We start from the raw sequence: 19,864 nt of genomic DNA, 5'->3' as shown, positions 1-19,864 counted from the left end.
GACCACGTCAGACAACCGCTTGAGCTAGCAAAACTAAACCAAACTAGCTGTTGATGTGATTCTAAGAATCTGCTAGAATAACCAAACTATTAAAAACGCACATTTATTATGGTTAAAATTTCAATTTCGGTGTATTTAAAAATATAAATTAAATAGAAAACTCATTTATCAAAATATCAAAATATTTTGAAACAATTAAAAAATTGCACCGATCGGGACTCGGACCGCGACTTCTAGACCGAGCGACATGCAGCTACTCATTACGCCACCTCACTTTTGGAATCCGCGCTGGCGGACTGAACAGAATTTAATCAAACCTTCAGCATATGATCTACATATTATCTATATATATAAAAGAAAGTTGTGTAAAAGTGAAGACCGCTTATAACTTGATTTGGGCTGAACCAATTTTCATGGTTTTTGATTTGTTGGATTTGTCTCCGCAACGAGTTTAGTATAGGGTCTTAAAAATACTGAAAAAATTTGCCGAATACTTGAAAAACGCGGTTTTTTCCCCAAATGTTCAAATTTTTTTTATACCCAGTAGGCTTGGTAACAGTGACAGTTTTGACAATAGTGTAGAAGTAAATAAACAAATGTAGTCAGTCAGTCTACGGTCTCCTGACCTCGAGCAGACCTGACTATTCAAAAAAAAAAAAAAAAAAAAAAAAAAAAAAAAAAAAAATTCAAATCAAAAGGAAAAATATTTCAAATCAAAAATCTGCAAAAAATCAAAAGATTAAAACCTGACTGTTCAAAAAATAAATTAAAAATTAAAAATTCGAAATTAAAAAAAAAAAAGGTATTTATTAAAAAGTGTATTTTTGGCTTTTTATATTTTCGGACTTTTAAACTTTATAAATATTTCAAATCAAAAATCTGCAAAAATTAAAAAAAAAAAATCAAAAGATTAAAACCTAACAATCAAAAATAAATAAAAAATTCAAAATTCAAAATTCGAAATTAAAAAAAAAAAAGTTAATTATTAAAAATTGTATTTTTGGACTTTTACAAAAGCTAAATATCTCGAAAGTTCAGGTATTTGTTTGTCTCAAACATAAATTTGTGTAAATCTATATATATAAAAGAAAGTTGTGTAAAAGTGAAGACTGCTTATAACTTGATTTGGGCTGAACCAATTTTCATGGTTTTTGATTTGTTGGATTTGTCTCCGCAACGAGTTTAGTATAGGGTCTTAAAAATACTGAAAAAATTTGCCGAATACTTGAAAAACGCGGTTTTTTCCCCAAATGTTCAAATTTTTTTTATACCCAGTAGGCTTGGTAACAGTGACAGTTTTGACAATAGTGTAGAAGTAAATAAACAAATGTAGTCAGTCAGTCTACGGTCTCCTGACCTCGAGCAGACCTGACTATTCAAAAAAAAAAAAAAAAAAAAAAAAAAAAAAAAAATTTCAAATCAAAAGGAAAAATATTTCAAATCAAAAATCTGCAAAAAATCAAAAGATTAAAACCTGACTGTTCAAAAAATAAATAAAAAATTAAAAATTCGAAATTAAAAAAAAAAAAAGGTAATTATTAAAAAGTGTATTTTTGGCTTTTTATATTTTCGGACTTTTAAACTTTATAAATATTTCAAATCAAAAATCTGCAAAAATTAAAAAAAAAAATCAAAAGATTAAAACCTAACAATCAAAAATATATAAAAAATTCAAAATTCGAAATTAAAAAAAAAAGTTAATTATTAAAAATTGTATTTTTGGACTTTTACAAAAGCTAAATATCTCGAAAGTTCAGGTATTTGTTTGTCTCAAACATAAATTTGTGTAAATTATTTATATTTATATTTCTCGATTGTTTTATATGGTTTTGTGCGAGGGCAGTATTACTATTAATAAAAATGCCGCGTCCTAGAAGATCTAATCTTTCCCGGCGGACCCATAATGCAATTAGGCAACGGAATAGCGCGAGTCAATTATCTGACGAAGAGCGAGAAATCGCCCGAGAAAGGCTCCGCGTTAGTACCCAGCAAAGAAGGGCCTTAATTCGTGCTTCTCAAAGAGAGGCAGCCCGTGAAATGGCAATAAGAAATGGTTCAAGGATTGATTTGAATCGAGCAGCGTTTCGATATGATTGCACCATTGATTACAGCTTGAATCGTTTAGTTTGCATTGGTCCAATGGACGTTGTTTGCTAGCATTGTGGCGCATTGAAGTTTGCTGGTGAAACGCCCGGTTTGTGCTGCCTTAGTGGTAAAGTGACATTGCCATTAGCGGTCACCATAGCCATTGCGTTCCCTGCTTTATGGCGAAACACTAGAATCACGACATTTTCTAGCGAACACTCAAAAATACAATGCCTGTTTCCAAATGACATAATTTGGGGCGGAAAATATTGGAGACGGATATGTAAGGTAATTTACGTTAAAAATTGTATTTTCTATGACTGCCAAAAAAAAAATTTTGAATAATGTAGTTTGTTAGATTTCTGTAAATAGTGTTTGTAAATATAACTATAACTATGGCTTTGAATTTAAAGATTCAAGGCCAGATTTGCCATCGCATTGGATCATTGCAACCTATTGAAGATGCACAGCAAAAATTCTTGCAAATATACTTCATGGGCAATATGGAAGAACAACTTGACCGGCGTCAAGAAATGAACACAGCTATGAAAAGAGCAATTCTCCATGATTTGCATGCTTAGAAATTTAAACCAACCAAAACTGTGCAATGGAACGCGTTTGGTGATAAGAAAACTGATGAGCAATGTGATTCACGCGTCGATACTCAAAGGAAAATTTAAAGATGAGGAAGTTCTTATTCCTAGGATTCCGATGATCTCAAAAGATATGCCCTTTGAATTTATTTGAATTCTCGCTTCGTCTTGCCTTCGCCATGACGATCAACAAGTCACAGGGCCAATCTTTGACTATTTGTGGCCTCAATCTAGAAAATGCGTGTTTTTCTCATGGTCAATTGAACGTGGCATGCTCACGTGTTGGCAAACCATCCGCATTATTTGTTCTTGCACCTGACCAAAAAACGAAGAATGTCCTTTACAAGGCGCTTGAATGAAAATCCGATTAATAAATTAATCAGAGTGTATCCCAACATGAACAACATAGCTTTCAACAATTTTTTACCTAGAAATAATATAGAGGGCAATGCAACGTTTGCCGGGCCAGCTAGTATTAAATATTTGAGAAATTATAAAAAATGAAAAATCATTCACAATTAGCTATAGTGGTATCTGACTTGAAGTTGAATGTTTTTACTCGATAAAAACATAACGGGATGATATATCGAATTTTAAAAGCAAACTCGACGTCCGCGCTGTATATACGGTCATTTAAAAAAAAAAATTGAAGTCTCTATCTCTTATATCTTCGGTAATCGACGCGTTCAAACATACGGACAGACGGACGGACGGACAGACGGACAGACGGACAGACAGACAGACAGACTGGGTCAAATCGATTCAGCTCGTCGCCCCGATCAAGAATATATATACTTTGTGGGGTCTGCCACGCCTCCTTCTGTCTGTTATATACATTTCAACTAAACCATTATACCCTGATTTCCCATTGAAATGGGTTCAGGGTATAAAAAGTGGTCTCGGCTAAGTCGACTTAGTTCGTCGCCCTGATTCAGAATATTCATTTATGTATGTACATACGGTATTTCATGCGGTTTTCCACGCCTTCTTTTGCTTGTTAAATACGTTTTAACAATTCCATTATACCCTGATTTCCCAACATCAATTGGTTTAGGTCATAACAGGAATAAGTGAACTTTTTTTTTATTTCCATAAATGCCCTAGCGCCAACGCTATGGAAAACGAATACAGAAAACAAATTGTTACCTGGAGTTAATTTTGCTGCGGAGCGTAATGCTGGCAACAGCGTTTTCGATTCCTTTTGTTTTGATGGTACACGCAGACATTATTGATCCATCGTAAGTATTAAAGAAGCGTAAAATTTGATTGAGCCGGTGTGGGCTCCATATTTTTATAACCTGAACCCATTGAAAATGGGAAGTCAGGGTATAATAGTTTTGTGAAAAGCATGTAACAGGCAGAGGGAATCATTACAGACCCCATGAAGTGTAATATTCTTGCTCATGGCGACGAGTTGAGTCAATATAGCCCTGTCTGTCCGTCCGTATAATCACGTCGATCTCAGAAGATATGAGCTAGAGAGCTAAAATTTTGCATGCATACTCGTGTATATATGCGCAGTAAAAGCTTATTATATGTTTTCGATAACTTACTTCGACTTCTTTTTTATCGAGAATTTTCGATTAATTCATTTACTTTTCCAGCCTAATTTAAATACTTTTAGCTCTGGAGATTTTTCATTTATGTGTTCTTATACATATGTGCGGAATGATTAGAATATCAGCTTTGAGGGTTCGGGGTATCTCCCATTCGATCAATCGAGTCCTAGTCGAGCAGTCTCGACTAGAGCCTTCTTACTAGTTATACCCTGAACCCATTTTCACTGGGAAATCAGGGTATAATGGTTTTGTTGAAATGTATGTAACAGGCAGAAGGAGGCGTGGCAGACCCCACAAAGTATATATATTCTTGATCAGGGTGACGAGCTGAGTCGATTTGGCCCTGTCCGTCTGTCTGTCCGTCTGTCCGTATGTATGAACGCGTCGATTTCAGAAGATATAAGAGCTAGAGACTTCAAATTTTTTTTAAAATGTCCGTAATTACAGCGCGCATATCAAGTTTATCATTAAAAATCGATAACTCATCCCGATCTTTTTTTTATCGATAAAAAACCTTATCGAAACCCAGTTATAAAATTATATCTTCTACACCTTTATTGCTAGAGTCTCCAAATTTTTAATGTATGCTTATATGCAATTTATACAATTTCGGTTTTTGTTAAAATCAACCCCCCACCCTTAAATTCACCCCCTCACCCTCACTTTTGTAAAAAGCGTATTTCAAATACTAGAGACTTGTGCTTTAGCAATTACATGCATATTCATGTTATAATCATAATCTAAAAGTTTCATGAAGATCGTACGTCCACAAAAAAAGTTATTAAGCAATTAAGTTCTCATAGTAAGCGCTCACTGCCGCCCATGCGTGTATATGCTTGTATGTGTATATGTATGTAATTGTTTGTGTATGTGTGTGTATGTATGTGTGTGTATGTATGCCCGTGTGTGCGTGCGTGCGCGTGTGTGTGTGTGTGTGTGTGTGTGTGTGCGTGTTTCCTGTGTAAGCTGAAAGTCGCGAAAAATTATTGAAATAGCTATTACTCCAAGGGTTCAGGGGATCTCGTAGTCGAGTAGTCTCGACTAGAGTTTTCTTACTTGTTTTATTTTGGGTCAGTTCTTGCTAAGAAATTCATAATTCAATTACTCACATCAAAGAGGCTATTAATGATATCGTTAACAATTGATATTATAGGTCCCACATTCATTGTCTATGGGGTAAACAATATGATGATACGCGACTGCTATATCCAAATTTGAAATCAGTTCTATTATTATGTTCAATCCACTACCGTACAAAGATCCGAGCTTTCGCATGCCATTTCAGTGCATTTGGCTAAAATTAAATGGCTCTTGGCCTTTGGAAATTACATTAGCAAACCAAAAGCTACTTACACGAAGCTATCTCTTTGCATTCATCTACAATGTATGGGCTTTGTATGTTATAATATCGGTTGGCATTACCATTAGCTTTCAAACATCATTTTTGATTAACAATTTCGGAGATATAATAATGACAACTGAAAATTGCTGCTCTACGCTGATGGGTGCCCTTAATTTTGTTCGACTAATTCATTTACGTCTTAATCAGCCGAAATTTCGTAAACTAATTGATCAATTTGTGCTTAATATATGGATACCAGAGTAAGTAAAGCTATTTGAATAAGTAAGAAGACTCTAGTCGAGAATGCTCGACTAGGAGATACCCTGAACCCTCTAATCTGATATTCTAATCACTCTGCACTTCTTTTCGGCACACATACATACACACGCAAGTGTTAGAACGCATAATGTTAACTGTGCAGTAAGCAGCGACTGCGCTTGGGCTGCGCTGCAGTATAGGCAACATTATATAACGCTTTACACTACTTTTCCGGTCTATGTGTTCTGTGGTTAGTGGTGGATAAAAGCTTGCAATTTACCTAATAATTTCAAGTGGAAACGCGCTAAAATTTGTAGCAGGTATTTTGAACGCAAATATATTGGTAAACGTAAGTTAAGAGTCAATGCATTCCCTTCCCTACACTTGTGCAATCTAGATTTTCACTCAAATAACATTGTTGACATCAATGATGATATTTATACAATAGATATTCAAGAAGAGGATATGGAACCTTATAAATATCAAAAGAATAGTTTAGGTAAAGTTTCTGATGAGTTTGATAAGTCGTCTGCCACAGAGCAGCAGCACCAAAGCATTCAAAATGAAAGTGACGAGGAGGAAAACGTAGTGAACCTTTTGAGCCTTGAATGTAATTAAAAAAAATCAGTTATGGCAAGGTTTAAGCGTCGGTAGGTCTTCTTTTTGTTTAAATTGTTAAAATTAAAAAGAGAGCAAAATTAGGTTTATTATAGAAAAAAACATTATGATATGGAAGTAGAGCTTAAAAGAGTACAAGAAGAGCTCCTTAATTTGCAGACAAAATATTCAGTTTTAAAAAATGTTTCTAGATATAGAAACCATTCTTATAGAATTAGACAGGTAAAACAACATGTTAATGTCTTCACTACCTAATGTTACTGAACAATCAAAAGTGTTATGTAAAATGCTTTTGAAAAAGAATCATGTCTATAATAGTGCTGAGAAGGCGATTGCCCAAAATAATTATTTTTATTCAGCTACGACATATAATTATCTTAGGTATGTTCTTAATTAAGACTCTCATGTAAGAAATCTTTAAATCGATGGGCGATTTTGAAAAATGTAGTTTCTGGATTTAATCTAGACTTATTAGAAAATCTGCAGGGCATTGCTAAGAAAATGAGCGCAAAGAAAAATATGCCGTAATAGTTTGCGATGCATCTAGTTAAATCCCTTAGAAATATTCTTTTAAAGAAGAATATTTCAACACCAGAAGGTACAGTTTTATGGGGAATAATTAGAAAATTGTATGAAACTGAGACCAAGAATTTAACACGTTTATGTCTGAAATTAACCTTAAAACATGTCAGTCCGAATCCCTTTGAAAAAAATTAAAGCGAAATTAGCCACACAAATCTTTAACCCCAGTGTAGCTGCTGCGATACGCACAGTTGTCGAAACAGGTGGGTTTGCCGATTGCAAAGACAGTGCAGTTGCAACGGCAATATTTATAGATAAAATTAATAATCTTTTTGATTGCTTAAATAGGCAAGTTATATTTAATAGCAATCCATATAGACGTGCTCTTAGGGAGAATAATAATGTCCATGAGTACCTTCAGAAAATTCGTGATTATTCCAAAAATCTGCATTATCCACACAAAGTATATTGCATTGATGGGATGCTAATAACAATCTCACAGGTAATTGCTTTGGCGGAAGACATTTGGAATAACATCACTGATATATTTTTTGTTGCCACATCCAAAATAAATCAGGACCCGTTGGAGAATTTATTTTATTTGCTTAGATGTCGTGGAGGAACAAATAGTAATCCAACAGTATTCGAATTCAATACAATAATATCTAAAATGCTATCCATGAAAATATTGACATCAACTTCTGTATCTGGAAATTGTATTCCAGATGAAGATTTGATGTTGGCCAATATCATAAAAGATAGCGGGTCCCAATTATCTTTTTTTCATGAACAATGTAATTCATGTCGCACTTCAACAGATATTGAACCTTTAGATGATGATTTAGAAATAGAATTGTCATTAGATACAGCCATTTCCAATATTCAAAATGATTTTAATGAAAATACATTGCGATATTTTGCTGGGTATCTTCTGCACAAACTGTTGCAAAACACTGAATGCGATGTTTGCACAAATCTTTTAAAATCATCAGACGAAATGCAGTGTTCCTCTGAGTATTTGATATTTAATAAAAATTATCATTATATATAGATATCTTAAATTGAAGGCCCTTCTGACCATTTTTACAATTTGATAAAAGTGCATTTCCAAAAATGTAGGACGATGTTTGAAAAGAAACCATACATCGCTCGCATTAAAGAGAAAACTGTTCTGTAATGCATTCACGCTACAGCAAAATTGCTCTCAGCATAGGAAATTTATTCTTAATCAGTTTGTTTTAATTTTAATTAAAAAGAATTGTAAATGGCAAACTGATAAGATTGTTGGTAAAATCCACATATTAAACAAGTAAGAACGTTGCAATCGGGCGATACCGATAGCAGAAGACTCATTCACAGCCCAAACGCTGTCAACCAGAGTATATAGTGCAATTTTCAAGTCTAGTGCGCAGCAAAAAACACGGCATGATGCCATTAAAAGTGGAAAATCATCGATAGCTATTGCATTCAAATTACATACATATATAATTTATACAATTTTGATTTTTATTATATATTTATATCCATACATTGGATACCGGCTTCAAGCTAACAGCAGATCAGCGCGATTTTCCTATGCTTGTGCACACACTCATCGTCTATTCTATGCGTACAGACAGAAGCGCGCCTTTTCTCACATTCTTAGAATTTCGATTGATTTCTGGACTTTCTAGCCGTTACTGTAGTTTTGTCTGATGACGCTCTCTTATTAAGCTATTCTATTTTAGCAACTGATTGCTCGAGCAAAGCAGTAGCGCGGGTGCTAAAGGCGACGCAAGTAATGTTAGAGTAGGGGAGGCTCAAACCTCTACTATGATATTTTTTTTTTTTTTCATACATATTTCGTTTTTTAGAAAATAGATATTTTATTGGGAAGGTGCGAGCTTGACTGAATGGCACTTAATACCTTTCATTTTCTTAGTCGAATAATTTTATAAGTTTAAATTTGTTTCTTCTTAAATAGCCCTCAAATACATATACGCAAATACATACATATGTATATATAATTATATATGTAAGCCTGCACGCATAGCATCAAGCATTCCAGCCTTATACACGCGCGCATTTGTATGTGTGTATGTATGTACACATAAATGCGTGCTCTAGCATATTCTAAGGATCCCGTTGCGATTGATTTGTCTTTGCATTGTTTTTGAATTTCCAGCCGCTACACTGGCTTTTCTTTGCTATGCGGCGTCATAACAATAATGTGACTTCGTTTTAACTACTCTTGATCGAAACGACGCGGTGGTGCTGTAGGCTGAAGCGCCGACGATCTTTATTTTAGCTATTTTGACAAACATGCTGTTTGGGTTGGGTGCGAGTTCAAGTCCCGCTGAAAACACTTTTTTGTAAATTGCAAATTTTTGTTATTTTAGCTTTTTTGTATTTTATTAATTTTATAAAAATGTTTCCTTCCGTGCTATCAATGCCTATTAAGCCTACTTATGTGTACATATACATAAATAGATGGCTGACGCATATAAATGTCGCAATTCGGGCACTGTAAATGCCGATTGCCACGCCCCTAGTGGCCGTAGACTCCTCAATTTTAGCCAGTTTTTAGAACGAGCAACCGGTCACCTAAATGCAAAATTTGAATTCTTACGCTCAAAAAATGTGAAAATTACAGGGTATTTTTCGATATGCCACGCCCCTAAAGAGGCTTAAAAATTATTTTTGGGGCATCGATAGAGGAGGCTACCAGTAACTCAACTATCCAAATTTGAAGCTCCTAAACTGTAGGAGATATAAACTTGCGGTTTGCCACGCCCCCTATAGGCGGACATATATCTACCATAGCTCGTTGGACGTGGGTGGTCAACCCGCGTATATATACAAAATTTCAGGTCTCTAGCATCAATAGTGCCTAAAATATAGCAGAATTCGAAAAATCACTATATCTTCAGGTCCGATTTGCCACGCCCCTAGTGGGCGTGGATATATAATTAGTTCACCTATCTTCATAGAATTAAAACATCAGCTTACATGCAAAATTTCAGCATTCTAGGTTTATAACTTTAGAAGATACAGTTTTATCCGATTTGCCACGCCCCTAATGGGCGGAGATATATCCGCCATAGCTTGTGATCTTGGGTGATCGGCGCGGACCTACTTCCCAAATTTCAGCTTTCTAGCTCTTCAACAAACATGATTTCTGGTATATCGGAAAATGCATTTTCCTATTTGCCACGCCCCTAGCGGGCGGATCGGGAAAATTTAAACACTTTATAAATCGGAGATATACACAGCTTGTGTTCCAAATTTCAACAGCAAGACGGACATTCCACAAAGCCACTTTCACTTTCGTGAATGAGTATAAAAAGTATTTAATATGATTTTTAAATCTCTCGACAAAGTCGTGTATCATTTATGACTTAAAACATCGTAGCATTGTAAATAACCACTAATGAAAACTAAGAAATTAAACTGACCTTTGGAACTAGTAGAGTTTTGTGTGTCTGTGCTATATTTTATTTCTTGTACAGATGCTATTATAAGTAAAGTAAATTTGTATGTTAAATGTGTATTAATAAAAATTACGTATATTTATCAATTTAGTTTATTTACATAAATACTATTTTCATAATTTATTTATTTTGTATACAACAGTAACGAGGACGTCGAAATCGCCAAGGAATGTCGTAAGCGAATGATTACATTTCAAGTTATGACAATTTTATTGTCTTGCCTTATACTTATGTACTGCATACTACCGCTAGTAGAACTATTTTTCATTTTGGGAACTGATGTGCCGGTAAAGCCGTTTCCCTATAAAATGATCTTTCCTTACAATGCACACAACAGTTGGATACGTTATGCATTAACATATATTTTTACTGCTTATGCTGGTATATGTGTTGTAACCACATTGTTTGCTGAAGATTCCTTATTTGGATTTTTTATAACATACACTTGCGGGCAATTCCGTATATTACATAGTCGCATTGATATGCTGGTTGACATAGGAACTGCAGATGGTGCCCCAAATTTAATACCGGCACTGCATAGAATTGCACAACACCATAACAAAATAATCAGGTAAGAAGTCATACATTATATAAATATACGAATTTCCAAGCACACATACATACATACATAGGCATGCTGCCAAACCTACGCATTAAGTAGCGAATGCCCTTTAGTTCACTTTTATTCTAACTAAATGTAATTTTTGAAAATAGCCTAATTTATAGCTAATAGCTTTCGTTTAATTTTTGTAGAACTCGCTATAAAAAACTAGCCAGATCTAGTTACAAAATATCTGATTCGGCGACACTGCTTAAAAGTTGACCACCTACTTTCCCCACCCGAACCTAAAATAGGGGCCCCGAGTAAATCGAAGTTGTCAGGGATTCGAATAATAGAATAATTTTAAGAGATTTTTATACCCTGAACCCATTGAAAATGGGAAATCAAGGTAAAATGGTTTTGTTAAAAGTATGTAACAGGCAGAAAGAGGCGTGGCAGATCCCATAAACTATATATATTCTTGATCAGGGCGACGAGCTTAGTCGATTTGGCCCTGTCCGTCCGTATGTATGAACGCGTCGATCTCAGAAGTTGTACCATACGCAGTGCGAGTTTGCTTTATTTTTTCGATAAATCTTCCGATAACATTTTTATCGAGAATAATCGAAACATTGATTTTGTTTTTTTAGCATAATTTGAACATTTTTAGACCTGGAGTCTTCAAATTTGCGTTGTATATAAAGTTAATCGATACAAAGATTTTGTAATTTACAGATTTTGGATACCACGGCCCCTTCTCCACCAATTTGTAAAAAAAATACATTTCAAGACTTAGGCTTTGGAATGTACACACAAGATCGTATGTCTATAAAAGAATTAATCAACAAATAAATTCTCATAATATTGCCCACACTGCAGCGCAGCCCAAGCGCAGTCGCTGCTTACTGCGCAGTTAGCAGAGCGCAGGCGTGCGTGGGGATGCATGTGTATGTATATGTGCATAAAAGAAGTGCAGAATGATTAGAATATCTGCTTAGAGGGTTCAGGGTATCTCCTAGTCGAGCAGTCTCCACTAGAGTCTTCTTGTTCTTTTTTAGTTTAGAAGAAAATATATTAGTTTATAATCCTGCATTACAATTTTTTAATTTAACAAAAATTTTGCCAAGTTTCAGGGTTATTCGCGCAAATATAACTAGAGTACGGTGACTTTAGTGGCACACTGTATATTCTTGATCAGGGCGACGAGCTGAGTCGATTTAGCTCTGTCAGTCTGTCCGTATGTTTGAACGCGTGGATCTCAAAAGATATAAGAACTAGAGACTTGAATTTTTATACCCTGAATCCATTGAAAATGGGAAATCAGGGTATAATGGTTTTGTTGAAATGTATGTAACAGGCAGAAGGAGGCGTGGCAGACCCCACAAAGTATATATATTCTTGATCAGGGTGACGAGCTGAGTTGATTTGGCCCTGTCCGTCTGTCTGTCTGTCCGTCTGTCCGTATGTTTGAACGCGTCGATTTCCGAAGATATAAGAGCTAGAGACTTCAAATTTATTGCTAGAGTCTCCAAATTTTTTATATATAGGCAATTTATACAATTTCGGTTTTTGTCAAAATTTACCCCCACCTCTAATTCACCCCCTCCCCCTCACATTTGTAAAAGGCGTATTTCAAATACTAGGGAGTTGTGCTTTGGCAAATACATGTATATCCATTTTGTTGAGCTATCGAGATTTTTCGAATAGCTTTAAATTATTAAACGATTGAATTTACTTAATGATTAGTTTATTAGCGATTAGCGAAAATATGCTAACATATTCTATAAACTGCCGCTCTTAATTACTTTGAAGACTTAGTCTTCAACAGAATCCTTAAGGGGCAGCAAGCATAGCTTATTTGTAGCTCTTCTAATCTCGCCAGCTTCAGTTTTTAGTAGGGCTACCCGTGCAACGCCATCACCTCCAGGGATAAGTTTTAGTATTCTGGCTAGTGGCCACTTAAGTGAAGGTAGATTCTCATCCTTCACAAGAACTATGTTGCCAACAGTCAAACCAGGTTTGGAGGTTCTCCATTTCGCTCGCTGCTGTAACAAGTTGAGATATTATTCGTCCCGCCAACGAGCCCAGAACACCTGCTGGAGATAGCTTACGCGCTGCCAAGCATCCAAACGATTAAAATTGAGCCATGTTAGGTTTGGCTCACTGAAGGACGAAGGAGGGCCACCGTTGAGGAAATGCGCATGGGTCAACACGTCTATATCTGATGAGTGCTCTGAAATCGAAACTAAAGGGCGTGAATTAACGACAGCAGCGATGTTGCAAACCAGTGTGCGCAGCTCATCGTAAGTTAGGACGGAGGACCCAACACATCGGTAGAAATGATGCTTCGCTGTCCACCAAAGTGAGGCAATCATGGAGGGATGAAATGCCATTCGATTGAGTCTACCAAACAGAAATCCTTCACAGCCTTCTGGTGGGTGTTTGACAGAAATAGACGCTTCAACTCCTGAAGCTGGTTGCGGGCACCAAGAAAGTTTGTGCGTCATCCGACCAGATTTGACTTGGCTTTCCTCTGGTGCATATAAAACGTTGAAGTGCATGCAAAAATGCCGCGGTAGTTAAATCCTTGACTAATTCCAACCAAATAGCTTTCATAGCAAAACAAATAAACACACAATCGTAGCATTTCACAGGCGCCTTGTTTCGTGCCTCAGGCTTGTAAAAGAAGGGTCCGCAAAAGTCGACTCCAGTCACTCCAAAGACCCGATAGCCGTCGACTCGATCCTTGGGTAGATCTGCCATTATGTGCTCAACGAGTCGAGGCCTTGCACGAAAGCAAATTACGCTGGTACTGGCTACAGTTTTTCTACCTCCAATTGGCCAATATTGGGAACGAATCAACGCTAGCACTGCACGGGGACCAGCGTGCAAGTTTCGCTGATGGAAATGCATTATGATGGCGACTATCGAAGATTAAAGTTGAGTTTTTGAGACGACCATCGACACGTAGCAGCCCAATTTCATCAAGGAACGGTGACAGCGAGGCTAGACTGCTGGATGACGGAACCATTCCTTTATTTCGAAGCGCATTTATGTCGTCTGAGAGATGTGTTCGTTGAATCATTCTTAACAGTATATGCGTGCCGTTCCGGATGTCTGCTAGGGTTACTCCTGGACCATGACTTTTTTTTAATAAACTTTCATACGTATGCAAACATACGCTGCAAGCGGCCGAAAGAATTCACAAACTTGCAGTCAATAGAGACATCATGGACTGCGTCCTTTACAGTTCTTCGACGCTCAATTGAAGCTCTTTCTGGAAGTACTGAGACTGGCCACTGAGATCTGGGCTTACAGAGGAAACCTGGACTGTTGAACCAAAGTGATGATGCGTTTAAATCCGAGGGCAATGCACCATGAGATAATAATGGCACTATATACCTTGCCATGCAGTGTGACATGCAGACGGAAGACTCTTGTCGCAATCAAGTTTATGCCTCCAGAGTTGTTGCAAGAAAATTTTAGCCTTCGTTATTATTGGGCCGACCAGGCCAAGGGGATCATAAAACTGACCAATAGACGAGATAACAGAGCGCTTAGAGGCTGAATTCAAGGCTAGATATGAGAAAAAATGATGATCAGATGCTGGATCCCAAGCAAGGCCAAGTGTCTTTGTAATGTCGCTGCCATCATTGAACCTAATGAGCGATTCCTTGTCGCAGTTTGTTACGCCGTCCAGTACCATGGGATGGCTTGAACACCACTTTCTCAATTTAAACTTCCCACATGCCAAGATTTCAGCTGTCTCTTGCATAACAAGTTTTGCTTCTTCGACTGAATTTCCTCCACAAATCAAATAATCAACATAGAAATCGCGATGCAGTACATCGGACCCGACTGGGAATGCGTTCCTTTCATCTACGGCAAGCTGATGCATGGCGCGCTGGTTTTGTTCCATATGTTACCGTATCAAGCCTGAAAACTTCATCTTCTGGCGAATTCCTCCACAAAATGCATTGCAGATAGCTGTCCGGCTCATGTACCTTCACGCAACGATACATTTTGCAAATATCGCCGGTGAGTGCAACTTGATAAGATCGGAAGCGCAATAATATGTCGACCAATTTCGGCTGAATGACGGGACCTGACATTAGAATATCATTCAACGAATGACCAGTTGTCGTAGATGCTGATCCATCAAAGACGACGCGAAGCTTAGTGGTTGTGTATAGCTAAAATGAATTTAGAGGAACATGTGACATGTGACCAAGTTCAAGATACTCTTTCAGAAATGTGGAGTATTGAGACATTATATGCGGCAAACGACTCAATTTCTTCTCCAAATTGAGAAACCGATGTCGCGCTTGCTCATAAGAATCTCCAAGAAGCTCGCAACTAAGCTTAACAGGCAGGCGTACTGTATATTGGCCACTAGCCAATCGATTGTAATGCGCTCGCAAAGTGCGCTTCGCAGTCTGAGTCTTCCTTGCTGAACTTTACAATGGAATCGCTGCAGCGCTCTACTTCCCAAAAGCGACGAACGAGACTGTCTAACTTGATATCAGCACAGGAGACTGTAATCGGATCCGAAGGCGCCTTTGAAGCTATTAGCATGGAGTTGTGGTTGTGAGTCTCGCCACCTGATACAACCCAACCAAGACGAGTCTTCTGTAACAATGGAAGTCCAGGCATCAACTTGATTTGTCCCACACAGAGCAAATCATAAAACAGGCTAGCTCCGATAAGCAGATCTACTCGTTGCGGCCTATGGAAAGCTGGATCTGCCAGCACTATATTTTGCGGTATGCTCCAATTGCTCGTATTCACATTAGAACTGGGTTGCCTGCCAGTTATATTTGTAGCTACCATAGCCGTTATGCTAGTTGTATAGTCAGATGCATGAGCTTGAAGAGTGAGGAAAATGCTGTTTCCATCCATGGCAACATTGGAGTCGCCTACGACGCATTCAGATGCAACCGATTTTGTTCTCTTAAGATTTTGTAGGAGATTCGCAAATCTGACTGTAATGAGATGTAGTTGAGAGCCTGAATCTAAAAGTGCACTACAATGAACAAGTTCGCCAAACCGATTCCTTGCCAGAACCACTGCGGTAGCCAGGAGCACAACAATGCTGTGCCGATCCTTGGATAAGAGAGTAGTGGCTGGTGCTGAGGGCTGAGGGATGGTCTGTACTCTTGATGTTGAAGATTGTTGATGGGTCGGAATTGCTGCCTGCGATGTGCTGGAGTGGCCGAGATGAAGAAGCGTATGCTTGACTCCACAGACCCGACAACTGCGCGAGCCACATTGTCGCGACTGATGACCTCCCTTGAGACAATTCAAACATAAACCAGCCTTTCGGACCTCATTCAGGCGAAGACTAGGAGAAAAGTTTGCGAATCTAGGGCATTTGTAGATTGTGTGCTCAAGATCATTACAAAAACTGCAACTGTGCGTATTGTGGCCGGTTATTAGAAATGCTGATCTGCTGGTAGCAACCTTACTGCAAGAATTTATCGGCTTACTTGACGAATAGTTTGTAAGAGCAAATTTCATCGATTCCAAAGTACGGCAACGAAGCTCAAGAAACGAGGAGACTTCTTCATATCTGGGTATCTGAAGAGCCATCTCTCCATTTAGCTTGTGAGGCCTCATAAAGCTTCTGTAGCAGTATCTGAGCAATCATGGCACTGGCTATCTGCTCTGTTGTGCCCAGACTACTGAGCGCACGCATATGGACATTGAAGCTGTCAGATAGCTCACGCAGCTTGGTTATGGATCCATATTCTCCTCCTTTGAGACCTAAGATCTTTTCGATGTGGGCCTGGAAGATTAAACGTCGGTTATCATATCTCTGCTTCAATAAATTTATGGCAATTGTATAATTATCATTGACAAGTTCCAAAGAGCGAACCGTATCCAACGCTGCGCCATCGAGGCAGGGCCGGAGGTGCTGAAGTCTTTCCATATTGCTGATTTCTGGCCGACTTTCAATGATTGTAGAAATCACTGAGTAGAAATCAGCCCAATTAGCATATCCACCGCTGAACGTAGGTAGCTTTAATGGCGGCAACGCAGGTGCGGCCTGCATTCTGGGAGCGGATGCGTGAGGAGCGTCACTTGGACGACTAAACGTGGAACTATGATGCACTTGAGCAGTACGACTTTGCACTTCGGACATTATTGTTGACTGCATGACCATTATTAAATCATCAAAGTCAGTGCGCAAATCGTTGGACATCTCAGTAAAGTCGAGCTCCTCTCCGCTACTTTCATGGGCGTTGCTAAAAGAGTGGTTTAGCTTGTCGATATGCTCCAGTAGAACATTTAAAGTGCTGTCACTGTGATCGGCAAGAGCATCTGAATCGACCTTGGCTTGTAGCTTTTTTACGCGTTCAAACACCGACTATACCTTGAGCTTATAAAACCGCACGCGATCTTCAGGAGCAACTGCACTAGCATCTAAATTCGCCATGACGAGTACAGCACAAGAGTAACACGATAGAGTACAAAGTCGTTGGTTCGAGCGCGATTGCAAGAGTAAAGTAAATGTATGTATGCTATAGCGCAGACACAAAACTTGGAATAAGTCTCAAATAATATACACGTATGAATTGTTGCACACCGGTGCGATTATCATGGACGCGCTCGTATCGCAGCCGAGGCGAAAGAGTGCAATGTCAACGAAGAATAACGACAAGCATGTAATTACACTGTGCTTATGCAAGCTTAAGAGAAGATTGAAGCTATAGAACACACAGTCACTAACCATAGACACAGTTCAGAAATTAGCTGATTCTTTATTAGATTGTCATTTGCAGAAGTTTTCACATGTGCACTACTTTTATAGACGCCAATGTATTGCAGACCGAACGTAAGAGTGGCTGGCAAATTCGCAAAGTAACGTAACTAATTGCTATATACACTGCTTATGTTCACGGGTGTATGTATGTATTTGATGCTGTCAATATATTGTAAAGTTACTTTATTTTAGCCGGGGTCAGAGCCTCAGTCTGCCCAGGGCCACAACTTACAAGAAATTTATAAGTTAGTACGGGACTGTGCATGGTTAAAGAAGAGGAGAGGGAGGGGAGTTGTTATATATTAAGCGACAACGCGGCCTGAACTCGCCGACCACGCACACGCGTTTGCACGCGGGAAGGCGGCAGCGGTCGAGTGGCGCGATCAAGCGCACTCTAGATTGCTGGGGTCGGGGTTGCGAAGACGTCCTGTGGGGCGTTAGTGGAGCCACTACGTATTAGTGTTATTGTGGTTAGTTATGACTAGTAAACTAGTAAACTGAATAGCAAACTAACTACGAATAAATACGCAAACATCTCTACGTGCATATCCTTACTTTATTAACCTTGTCACCTTATAACCTTTATATTTGCTAATCAATTTTAGTTTCTCTTTTGAACGCGTCTGTTCACATCGAGAGCTCCAGGCTGATTGAAATCTGCTCGAAGCTTCCTCCTCCTCCTCTTCTGCCGCTGTGCAGATTTCACCACGCGACCAGCAATGCAATTCACTACCGCGAGCTTTCGAGCTGCACGGTTGCATTGCTGATCGCGTGCCCGCCCACTCATTTGAATTTCGCTTACTTTCTACATCTACATCTACATCTAATTATTCACTACTTAGTGCTACCTTACAAACTAACGCTTATTCTACTTGCTGCCTAATAATAATCAACTAATATCAACTTACGTCCTACAACTAAAATATAAACAATGATTTCAAAATATAACCTTAATAACTACAAAAAATCAAAATCCATAACAATAAAATTCCATTTCATTTCCCTAAATCGCTACAAAAATGAAACTATGCCTCAAATCCTATTCACCATAACAAAAAAATCTTTTTCATTTCAATATCTTTACTTATTACCTACAAACATGTAAGGTGGGCAAAGAAAGAAAACGAAAGTGAATTCACGTCGGGGTCACCAAATGTTAAGCTGAGCCGGTGCGTGGGAGAAAGAGTCAACGCAAAAGGGAGAGCGTGATCTCCGTTACAAATTTTCTTAAATGCTAACAGCGATGATTGCTGAGCCCAACACATGTTATAATCATAATCTGAAAGTTTCATGAAGAAAGTACGTCCACAAGAAAAGTTATTGAACAATTAGGTTCCTATAGTAAGCCACCGCTGCAGTGGTACAGTGCACTGCAGCCAATGCGTTTATGTGTGCGTGTGTGTGTGTCTGTGTGTGTGTGTATATGTGTGTGTGTGTATGCGTGTGTGTGTGTGTCTTGTGTAAGCAGAAAGACACGAAAAATGATTGAAACAGCTATTGCTCAAAGGGTTCAGGGGATTTCGTAGTCGGGCAGTCTCGACTACAGCTTTCTTACTTGTTATATCCTGAACCCATTGAAAATTGGATCTCAGGGTATAATGGCTTTGTTGAAATGTATGTAACAGGCAGAAGGAGGCGTGGCAGACCCCACAAAGTATATATATTCTTGATCAGGGCGACGAGCTGAGTCGATTTGGCCCTGTCCGTCAGTCTGTCTGTCCGTCCGAGTTAAAGACTTGAAATTTTTTCCTAGGTCCGTTTATATCATGCGCATATCAAGTTGTTCTTTATATATCGATAACTACTCCCGATATTTTATTATCGATCAACAACCTTATCGAAAGCTAGCTATTTAATTATATCTCCTACACCTTTAGAGCTAGAGCTTCCAAATGTTATATGTATACTTATATGTATTTTATACAATTTCGATATTTTTGTAATTTACCCCCCTCCCCTTTATCCACCCTCTCACCATCACCTTTGTAAAAGGCGTATTTCAAGTACTAGAGACGTGTGCTTTGGACTGTACATACATTTTCACCATATGATTACGCCCTAAAAGTTTCATTAAGATTGTACGTCTCGAAATTAAATTATTTGACAAATAAAT

At 38.1% G+C, this 19,864-nt stretch overlaps 1 protein-coding gene and 1 long non-coding RNA gene across 3 annotated transcripts in view; both read left to right on the top strand.

Annotated features, from left to right (window-relative positions):
- The window catches only part of Or13a (Odorant receptor 13a), a 34,617-nt gene that overhangs the window by 1,771 nt on the left and 12,982 nt on the right, over positions 1–19,864 (top strand). The window contains exons 1-2 of one of the 2 annotated variants that reach the window (XM_089472896.1): positions 3,553–3,916; positions 10,590–11,018. In XM_089472896.1, coding sequence (XP_089329022.1) covers positions 3,852–3,916; positions 10,590–11,018 — 494 coding nt within the window. In that variant the 5' untranslated portion in view covers positions 3,553–3,851. Of the gene's footprint in view, positions 1–3,552; positions 3,917–10,589; positions 11,019–19,864 lie in introns of those variants that run through there. The other variant, XR_016270822.1, reaches the window with a different exon arrangement.
- On the top strand, positions 325–3,218 carry LOC149268336 (uncharacterized). The gene is made up of 3 exons (XR_016270779.1): positions 325–1,531; positions 1,698–2,373; positions 2,499–3,218. It is a non-coding gene; the product is annotated as an uncharacterized LOC149268336 (long non-coding RNA).

This window comes from Drosophila arizonae, chromosome 6 (assembly GCF_054131065.1).
Source record: "Drosophila arizonae isolate 15081-1271.41 chromosome 6, UAZ_ARI_1.0, whole genome shotgun sequence".
Lineage (NCBI taxonomy): Eukaryota > Metazoa > Arthropoda > Insecta > Diptera > Drosophilidae > Drosophila > Drosophila arizonae.
This window is presented reverse-complemented; position numbering and strand designations above follow the sequence as displayed.